We start from the raw sequence: 10,794 nt of genomic DNA on the forward strand, positions 1-10,794 counted from the left end.
GTTCTAGACCATCGGTATGAATGAAATGAGTACGAAGGTCTAGTTAGGACCAGGCCTGGATTGGCCATAGGGAGTACCGGGAGTTTTCCCGGTGGGCCGGTCAATAATGGGCCGGCAGTGGCTGCCTTTTCTTTTTTTTTTTGCTGCAGCCCAGGGAGAGAGACATGCACCGGCCCACAGAGCTCAGCTGCAGCCCACAGAGGCCCAGTGGCTTGTCTGTCTAAACAATACCTGGCCCAGTGGCCCTATTGTAGGCTACAGAGGCCCATAGTCCCACCCACGCATTTTCAGACCCCCCCCTCGTCCAATCACCTTTAATGATGAGCGATCATTACGAGAGAGAAGAGAAACACACACAAAAAACAAAAATGGAGAAAAAACGAAAAGGCGGTGCAGAAAAGCTGAGGGAAAAGAAAAGAACAAGTACAAGCTTAAAACTCACATGTTGCAATGTGGTGTTGTTTGAGCATGTAGATCTGCTATTTTCACAATTTTGACCTATAATTACATCACCCAAATCAGGTCACCAGAGTTAAAGTGTTCAATCATTACTCAATCATTATGTCCCATGATCTCTCCCTCACTCAGGCCTTAATTTGTTTGAGGTGTTGTTCTCCCTCTTCTTGTTGGTGTTCAAGGGGCAGGCAGTATTTCTTGATCCAGTTAGCATTAAAATAAACAATGTCAAAGATGGTTCTTCTTTGGATGGTAAATAAACAACACACTTGAATCTTACATCCTTTCTCCAGTATCCTTCTTAAGACCAAGTGAGCAACACATTGTGTAGTCATCATTTATTCTATTCAAGCCTCCAGAATATAAAGGGATATTATTCAGTATAGTAGTGTTATTAAGGGCTTGTGTGATTATATGTACAGTACATCAACGGGCCGAGTTGGCACAGTATCTGCACGCGGATTGTGGTGGGCCAGTCTGAACCAAAAAGTCCGGGGCTGAACTTTTGTCCCCGTCAAGGCCTGGGTATGACTAGGCTAGTTTCAACACTGACTATCTCAAAGAAAAGCGGAACCATCATGGCCATCTGTTAACTGCTGAAGTGTTGTAACTACTGGTCCGCTGTTTCAACACTAAGTATACCAACTGCCTCTGAAGAAAACAATCGTGCACATCTGCTCATGGAAAAAAACCAACTACCCCTGCTAGCTTATTGAAGCAGCCTCTACGGAGAACTTGAGCTGCAAGTGTTAGATGGATCCTGCGCAGTACCAAGCTGCGAATACGGGAATACTTCTCTTATATCTAGTTTTCTCTTTTGGGTTTACTGAGGCCAAGTCCACACGTACCAAAACGATCTTTTTTTCCCCGTTTTCCCTGGCATCGTATCAAGAACATTTGCGTCCACACGGATCCATCTCAATACGACTCAACACACTACTTCATGTTCCAGGCGTATAGGTGGCGCTGTTTTAGTTTTAGAAATTCACCGGAAACGGTCACTCAAGTAATAAAGCGTTAACGCAACCCTTTTGATCGTTTCAATTGGCGCACGCATGGCTGTTGTTTGTTTGTAACATGTGGCTTATGTGGTTGTCCATCAGTCTTTTTTGCTCAGCGTGGTGGCACAGGAGCATAATATTTTGCGTAGTGGTGGGCCGTTATCGGCGTTAACGTGCTGCGTTAACGCGAGACTCTTATCGGGCGATAAAAAAAATATCGCCGTTAATCTATTCTCAAAGTTTAACTAACCAGAAGCTGAGTGTTTAATAAAATATACTGTCCATAATCGCGCCATATGCTGGAGACAATGTAGCAATGATAATAGAAACAACTTGGGTGAGCGATGACACGTTTTGGGTTGATCGTGACATCAGAGCGTCGAAATAGTTGGTGTTGTTGTTGTTGTAATAATCCAAATCTTCCTCCGAGCTACCCACCTTACCACCTTGGTACGGCGGTAGGCGGACGCGTACCAGCCGTCTGCCGTCAACGCCGCCCCCGCCGCCCGGGACGCGCACCGGAGACGAGTGTGCCGTGGACCTGTAGCGAGAGCGCGTCCCGGCGCCGTTATATTTTCCCGCGTTTGAGTTTGTGATAGTAAGCGTGTAGTAAGTTATACTAGAGTTTGTGATGCATTTTGGAAACAGGAGATGAGCCCCTGGTCTAATGCGCCACCTGGCTTGAGAAACCCGTTCTCAAAGACTTACTTTTAGTCATTATTTAGGTAGCACACACATATCATGAATGCCTTCGGCAGAATTCAAATGAGCCATTTTAATCTAGATTAATCTAGATTAATTCCAAGATTAATCTAGAGGTTACGCTCGAGGGGTGTGGCGATGACATCATCGAAACGCAAGTATGCGTATTGGCCGTCCAGACGAACACTCAAGGGCTGCGTTTGTGAATTTATTCACCCTGGGACCAGGTTTCAGAAAAGTCTGTTTGCATGCAATGCGTTTACAGGATTCGTTTGGACGATCGGCCAAAACGATGCAAAACATCTGCGTTTAAACCAAAAGGCGTCTCCGTGTGGATGGCCCCTGAGATAGCTCCCATGCAGTACCAAGCTGCGAATACGGGAATACTTCTCTTATATCTAGTTTTCTCTTTTGGGTTTATTGAAATAACCCCCACGCAGAATCAAGTTGCGAGGATCGAGCATATTTCGCTTATATCTAATTTGCTTATTTGGTTTATTGAAACACTGCCCACGCAGTCTAAACAGACTAAATTGTTGACTCTAATAGACATGCGGAGGAAAGAGCGTGTAGGCCTCTTATGAGAAACCCTAATGATAATTTTCTGTAACATTGTGTATAACGGTATTATAAGTAGTATATAAGGACACCCAATTTCGCCGGATATTGGGTGTCCGGTCTAGAATCTCTGATATTATGTATTGAGAGGAAGTGTACGTACGGCTGTGTTTGGTTTTCCTGTGTGCCATAGTGTCTGTGTGATGTCTGGGGATGTTTGGATCTCGTGGGAGTGGATGTTTTATTGGGGGGTCTGTTGACCGTGACCTGACAGTGACCTGTCAGGTCACTGTCACTATACTCTCACTATACTATCTACTATACACTACAATACTATATACTATCTACTATACAGTACTATCTCAATACTATGTTTCTGTCTCTCTCTCCCTCTCTCTCTGTCTCTCTCTCTCTCTCTCTCTCTCAGTCCCTCTCTCTCGCTGTCTCTGTCTCTCTCTCTCCCTCTCTCTCAGTCTATCTCTCTCTCATGTGGAGCAAATTAAGTTTTGTCTTATGTTACGAACCATAGCGGCGAGCCACCAACGGCGCTCTTTATAACATACATATTAGGATATACTTACTGACTCCTCGATCACAATCACAATGCACAATCACTCACTAGAGTAGGCCTACTTTCACATGTCCAATGGAAAAATAGTTCCCATGGGTTTTGAAATATTTAAGTGGCAAATATTTCTTCTATTTCAGAATCTGAATTATTTTTTAAATTAGCAAATACAAGGAAATTGACTTGGTGAGGTTGAAGTGTCAGAGACATAAAGCAACATGCAAAAATAGCACACCTATTTTCCAAAATACACAATTATAGGCATGTTTCAATATTGACATGGGGTTGTCGTTAGTGACACAAAAATGATTAAATTGCCACATTATTCTCAGGCACCGGTTAAGTAACAGATAACAAAGAAATCTGACAGGAGATTGACAGCTGTGCATGACGTCACTCGTTTTGGAAAACAGAAGCGGAGCGCGTCTCGCTATAAAGACCGTCTCAGCAGGCAGGACCTCAATCTGCTGCCTCCTCTCCTCCCTGTGCGTAAACTCAACCGATCGGACGGCAACATGACTGTAAGTATAAAGAAACGAGCGTTTCCACTGATCCCTGCAGTTCTTCTTTCAACATCATTTGTGTTTGTTTCAGTCCGCGTGGTTTCACTGCTGCTCTGCTCTGAATGGAATGACAGCTGTCATTACGCGTTGTTTTAATGTGGGCACCTCTCCTGACGCGCGGATCAGAACCAATAGTTGTCTCTTGCGGTGATGGGATCAATACTCCGGGCATCGTGCATAACTTTTCATAACCTTTGTGCTTTTGTGCATTTGTTTTAGTCCCTTTTATCGTCAAACTATTTGCTGGCTTGGCCATTGATCGAGACATCCAGTCCTATCATTGGTTAGACGGCTTAAACATGGGATATTAAATATTAGATATATTCACCAGGCCGGTGAAAACTCTGAACACGTTTGTGCGACTTTTTAAAGATGGTTTGAAGAAAGTTATATTTAAACTGTTACCTATTTAAAGTGAGTGTAGGATTTCTCTATCATCAATAGCCACACCTATTCTTTCTCATGTCAATATATATATACAATTTGTTAAATAATGTTCGTAAAACTCAGCAAACATTTCGACATCGATCAGAGGTCTAATCGACGTTGGTCATGGAGGTCGATACGACGTCTAGTTGAGGAGCTGATGGACGTTTTTCTGACATAGGTCTTTCGACCCATAGACGACATCAATCCACGTTGTTTCAACGTTGCATAGATTACATTATTTCAACCTACATGAAATTAACTTGTTCTGGCAAAAGACTTGTAAACTGGATCGTGGAAAACCATATTTTCAGTTGTTCATGGCTCAACACTGTGTCTGATGTATAAAGGGTTTTGTAAAACTCCATAAACACCTGGTTAATATCCTTGGCTGAAGTAACTATCTTTCCACTACTAGTTTTAATACCAGCAATTGCACTTGCATTCTCCTGCTTTTTCAGTTGTCTAGCCAAAAGTTTACCGGCCTTCTCTCCGCTTTCGTAGAAGCTGGCCTTTAGCCTAAACATAGCATACTCAGCCTTCTTACTGTACATACAATTTAGGCTATACTTTAATTCACACACCTATTTCAGCAAGAAAGTTCTCTCTCTTTTTGTTTTATTTCATTCAGCAATGAGTTTGCCTCTGATATATGCCTTTGAAGCCTCCCATACTGTGCCTATTTTTGTGGTAGAACCAATGTTAATCTTAAAAAAGTTTGTGAGATCTTCTGAGATTGTCTGTTTAAAGACAGTATTTTGTAGAAGAGATGTATTGAGTCTCCACCTATTACTCTTGATTTTTTCCACGCTAATAGAGACAGACAGTTCTACAGTTGCATGGTCAGTTAATGCTATGACACCTATTGTAGCATCAATTACTGATTCAATCAGGTCTTTAGAAATAGGAAAATAATCAATTCTACTGTGTGACTTATGATTATGTGAGTCATCTTGTGTTATCTTAACTATTAAAGACTATACAACAACATTTTTCTTACCACAGGTGCCCCTACACAGCGAACCCCGACAAACTTACAGTTTTTGCCCATTGCTTGACCACGTTTTACAAAACTTGGCTCATTGTGTCAAAACTCAACACACAAGCAAATAAGACAACACTGGGAAATATACCATTCACATCCACCAACAATCCTTTGTCAAAATCTCACTCTGATGACAAAATAATACAAATAATACTTGTATCATATGAATACACTTTCAGATCAGCAGCAACACAGTAGTCTACTTTATATAAAACACTTATGGTTGGTGAAACAGTACCGGACCAGAACAGCTCGATGGAAACTAACATTATCCCAGACAACAACAAACCTGGGCTGCTCTGATCTGTCCTGTACAGCTGCATCATGAAGTGCATCTAGAATGTGATGATATGTTGGGTTTTGTAGGGACCTATTTTTGCATGATGGTGCAGTAGCCCTCGAAGGCTTATGGCGGCACACTATTTGATATTTCCCCCACACTGTCCCGGGACGTGCACAATTGCCCAATCAGATATTGCCCAATCAGATATGCAAATATACGCAAGTACACTGTCCAATGAATTCGCCTTTGTAATACAACCCGAGAAAACACATGGATGCGTCAAAAAGCCCCCATCCGTCAACGTATGGGGGTAGTGTGCACATAACGTAACCCTAACCCTAACCCTGGGGCCTAGCCCAGGAGTCCTCCTAACCCTAACCCTAACCCTGGGGCCTAGCCCAGGAGTCCTCCTAACCCTAACCCTGGGGCCTAGCCCAGGAGTCCTCCTAACCCTAACCCTAACCCTGGGGCCTAGCCGGACCTCCGAAGGAGAGCCTATCCCTGAAAAACGTTTTTGATAATCAAGCTCTCTTTTTTTAATACTTACTATTTGTTAGTAAGTATTATAAGTATTGAGTAGAAACAGAATACTTCTCCACTCCACTGCTATTATTATGGTAGCCTACCAGTCTAAAGAAAACCTTTTAAATGTATTTATCTTAAACATTATTTTGGAATACATCACACACACACACACACACACACACACACACACACACTCTGATAGAGGTTATCCTGTGTAGTGCAATGACAAACCCTTTAACCAGTGTTCTCTCTCTATCTCCCTCTCTCTCTTTCTATCTCTCTCTCTCTTTGCCTCCCTCTCCCTCTCTTTCTCATGTGTAGCAAATTAAGTTTTGTCTCATGTTACGTGCAGCCGTGGCCTACTGGTTAGGGCTTCGGCATTTAAACTGAAGGGTTGCTGGTTCGATCCTCGACCCAGTAGGAAAAATGTGGGGCGGGGGAAGTGGTTGAGCACTGCTCTCCCATGCCCACATCCACGGCTGAAGTGCCCTTGAGTAAGGCACCTAACCCCTCACTGCTCCCCGAGCGCTGTAACTGTAGCGGCTCACTGCTCCGGGTGAGTGTGTGCTTCACCTCACTGTGTGCTCTGTGTGTGTTCCACTAATTCACGGATGGGATAAATGCAGAGACCAAATTCTTTGTATGTGTGAGCATACTTGGCCAAAAAAGCTGATTTACATTTTACATTTACATTAACATTTACATAGCGGCGAGCCACCAACTGCGCTCTTCATAACATACATATTAGGATATACTCACTGACTCCTCGATCACAATCACAACACAATGCACAATCACTCACTAAAGTAGGCCTACTTTCACATGTCCATTTGAATCTGAATTATTTTTTCAGCAAGTAAATTTGCAAATACAAGGAAAGTGACTCGGTGAAGTATCAGACATAAAGCAACATGACTCAAGCAAAAGTATCACACCTATTTTCCAAAATACACAATAATACGCATTCAATATTATGTACGCATTAATATCTGTTTCAATATTGACATGGGTTGTCGTTAGTAACACAACAATGATTATATGGCCACATTGTTCTCAGGCACGGGTTAAGTAACAGATAACAAAGAAGATTGACATCTGTGCATGTTCTGGATGCGTTCGCTCAAGACGTCACTCATTATGGAAAACAGAAGCGGAGCGCGTCTCGCTATAAAGACCGTCTCAGCAGGCAGGACCTCAATCTGCTGCCTCCTCTCCTCCCTGTGCGTAAACTCAACCGATCGGACGGCAACATGACTGTAAGTATAAAGAAACGAGCGTTTCCACTGATCCCTGCAGTTCTTCTTTCGACATCAGTTGTGTTTGTTTCAGTCCGCGTGGTTTCACTGCTGCTCTGCTCTGAATGGAGTGACAGCTGTCATTAAGCGTGGTTTTAATGTGGGCACCCCTCCTGACACGTGGATCAGAACCAATAGTTGTCTCTTGTGGTGATGGGATCACGACTTCGGGCATCGTTCATAACTTTTCATAACCTGTTGTGCATTTCTTTTATTCCCTTTTATCGTCAAACTATTTGGACATGGATCGAGACATCCAGTCCTATCATTGGTTAGACAGCTTAAACATGGGATATTAAATATTACATATATTTAAAGTGAGTGTAGGATTTCTCTATCATCAATAGCCACACCTATTCATTCTCATGTCGCTATACTGACACACAATTTGTTAAATAATGTTTGTAAAACCCAGCAAACATTTCGACATCGATCAGAGGTCTAATCGACGTTGGTCATGGAGGTCGATACGACGTCTAGTTGAGGGGCTGATGTGAAAGTTTTTCAGTCTTTCCACCCATGTCGTCTTAACGGCTCATAGACGACATCAATCCATGTCGTTTCAACGTTGTGTGGATGACATTATTTCAACCTACATGAAGCTAACTTTTAAGCCTAGTCACTAAGTTGCGGTTTTCAGTATAGCTTCCACTGCCGCCTACATAAAGTTGGACATTGCCACACCCACCAAACCTATAACAGGCACAGATCTTGTGCTGCATGTAGATAATTAAATATTTCTCAATGTTATAAACATTTACAACCATCAGACTTTACTTCTCAATTCCAGCAAACATTTCCTCAAACTGCGTCATCAACAAGTCCAATAGACGTCGAGACTTTACTTTGACCCTTTGCCGACATGAGAACATAATCTTAAGGGAATGGTGATTTTAAGGACAACTTGTTTGAACTTTTAACTAAATAAACACACCTGTGATAAGATGTAATTTAAATAAGAATTATCTATTGAATTTCACCCATACTGTAAAATAAAACATTTGTCATTCGTCCCCGAGGTGATGGAGGAGAGAGTGACTCAGCACCGCCCCTCTCAGACCCCGCCGAGGGAAGCCAGCAGAAGGACTCTGAGGGTCCATGTCTGCTAATGGAGAGCATATGTTGGTCTGAGGCGCTGGTGGACACAGGAAGTCTGCTGCTCAAACCATATCTCAACCTGTAATAAACCAGTGTATTTATATCAACCAGCTCAACTCTCCCTCGCTCTCCCACTCTCTCTCTCTCACTCTCTCTCATTCTCCTGATTGATTATTCTCTCCCTTTCTTTCTCTCCCCCATTCTCTCTCTCCCCCATTCTCTCCCCCCCCCCCCCCCCCCCCCCCCTCTCTCTCAGGAAATTACAGTGAAGAATATGCCCCTGAAGGTGGGCCACACGTTGACCGTCACCGGGTTCCCCACGGCGGGTACAGATCAGTGAGTATCAGTGGATCCACCGTCCCGTCGCCCTAACACGTTCACCCACTAGGGGGCGGTGTCCTCCACGCGCAGATGGCCCATGAATCTGTCCTCCTATACGTCTAAAACAAAAAGCTTGGAACATTTCCTTGTTTGATTTTGTCACTTTACTGAAGGAAGTTGAATAGAAATCCTTCAAAGTCCAGTTCTGGAGTCCAGAGGTTAATCATGAGGGTGGGGGCCGGGTGCAGGGGCCAAAGGTTAATCATGAGGGTGGGGGCCGGGTGCAGGGGCCAGCTGTAAAGGCTCCTCCCCTTTAGTTTGCCTCTCTATTTAAACCCTCCTCCTCCTCTCGCTCCTCCTCCGTTTCCTCCTCCTCCTCTCTCCAGCTTTGAGGTGAACATCACCTCCGGGTCCTACATCGCGCTGCACATAGACATGCGGTTCAAACGCTACAATAACAAGAGGGAGGTGATCTGCAACTCGAAGCTGGCGGAGGGCTGGGGGGAGTACATCCAACATGAGAGGTTCCCCTTCAACTACGACGAGCTCTTCAAGGTGAGAGGGGGACGGAGGGGAGGGGAGGGGGAGAGAGGGGGGAGAGGGAGGGGGAGAGGGGAGGGGGAAAGGTGAGTTTGGGTGAGTTAGTAGAAGCACTGTTCTGTGTAAGAGCTGAAGCTCAGCAGAGCTGTATTCAGGGACGGCTTGTTGTGTTTATCGCTCTCTGCTCTGCAAATATTGGTTGTTTGACACTCTTGAACCTCAACCAAAATCATAGCAGCTAATCGATGATACTTATGATAAAACTGGTTCTGTTCATGAACATACATTTTCTTCCTGCTGCTCTCTCTCTCTCTCTCTCTCTCTCTCTCTCTCTCTCTCTCTCTCTCTCTCTCTCTCTCTCTCTCTCTCTCTCTCTCTCTCTCTCTCTCTCTCTCTCTCTCTCTCTCTCTCCCTGTGTCCCGGTGTCTCTCTCTCTGTAGCTCTCCGTCAGCCTGACCCGTGAGGAGTTCGTGGTGGTCCTGAGCGACGCCTCTGAGATCCACTTCCCCAACCGCCTGGGGAAGACTAAGTACGCAGACTTCAGCTTCGTGGGGGGCGTCCACATCCGCAGCTTTGAGATCAACTAACCCTGAGCTGGATCTCCTCCTCCAGTCTGGTGGCCTGTGGTGCCCTCTCCTCACAGTAGACCGGTTCACAGGCAGATGAGAACCACTTTTCTTTGCAATGCTTTCTCTGCAATGCTAAAACTGATTGTTTTGCTTAGTTTAGGCCTTTGTCTTCCTTTGTGAACATCGGCCATTGATGAACGGCTTCCCCCCTGGCCTGTCCTGGGCCGTCTTCTCCAGCTGTTGCCACGTCAGCCCTTCCTTCTTTAATCATAAAACTGATGTGTATTAAAAATTATTTTATTAGCAATGATAATCAGCACCTGGTGATTTATTTATCAAGTCAAATATGTTGTCCAATATTTTGTTTGTGTGTGTGCAACTGTATGTATGTGTGTGTGTGTGTGTGTGTGTGTGTGTGTGTATGTGTGTGTGTGTGTGTGTTCATGTATATGTATATGTGTGTGTGCGTAGGTGCCCAGGCCCTGCAAGTCAGGATGTAGGCCATGAATCTGAATGAATAGTAGGTAATAGGTAGTAGGGATGTCACGATACCAGAAATTTAGTAGTCGATACCAGTAGCAGTGAAATTCGACAATTCTCGATACCCAATTCGATACCACGGTCAAAAACAAAACAATAAATCCCATGTACTTATGTATTCATTATTACGTATTTATTAAAAACATTTAAACATTACAAAAAACAGTGGCACTGGCATGTAGCCTTCAAGTAATGAATAAAAATAAACCACTATTAACATTACAAAAAAAGAACAGTGGCATGTAGTGTTCAAGTAATAATCATTTAAAAAAAATACGCGCTGAAAGCAGGCAGTCATGCAGCT

At 43.8% G+C, this 10,794-nt stretch overlaps 1 protein-coding gene across 1 annotated transcript; it reads left to right on the top strand.

The window, feature by feature from the left end:
- Nucleotides 1-7,255: 7,255 nt before the first annotated feature.
- Nucleotides 7,256-10,263, top strand: LOC311351150 (galactose-binding lectin l-1-like). Its single transcript, XM_084471247.1, has 4 exons — nt 7,256-7,383; nt 8,777-8,856; nt 9,228-9,396; nt 9,822-10,263. The coding sequence occupies exons 1-4, from the start codon at nt 7,378-7,380 to the stop codon at nt 9,966-9,968; spliced, it is 402 nt and encodes a 133-aa protein (XP_084327373.1). The 5' UTR covers nt 7,256-7,377; the 3' UTR covers nt 9,969-10,263.
- The last annotated feature ends 531 nt before the right edge of the window (nt 10,264-10,794 follow it).

Source organism: Micromesistius poutassou (assembly GCF_964030765.1).
Source record: "Micromesistius poutassou genome assembly, chromosome: 8".
Classification (NCBI taxonomy): Eukaryota; Metazoa; Chordata; class Actinopteri; order Gadiformes; family Gadidae; genus Micromesistius; species Micromesistius poutassou.

Bases quoted from the DNA above. Each gene is read 5' to 3' on its own strand.
- LOC311351150 (XM_084471247.1), top strand. The intron at 8,857-9,227 runs GTGAGTATCAGT...TCCTCTCTCCAG, and splicing joins CCCACGGCGGGTACAGATCA to CTTTGAGGTGAACATCACCT. The intron at 9,397-9,821 runs GTGAGAGGGGGA...CTCTCTCTGTAG, and splicing joins ACTACGACGAGCTCTTCAAG to CTCTCCGTCAGCCTGACCCG.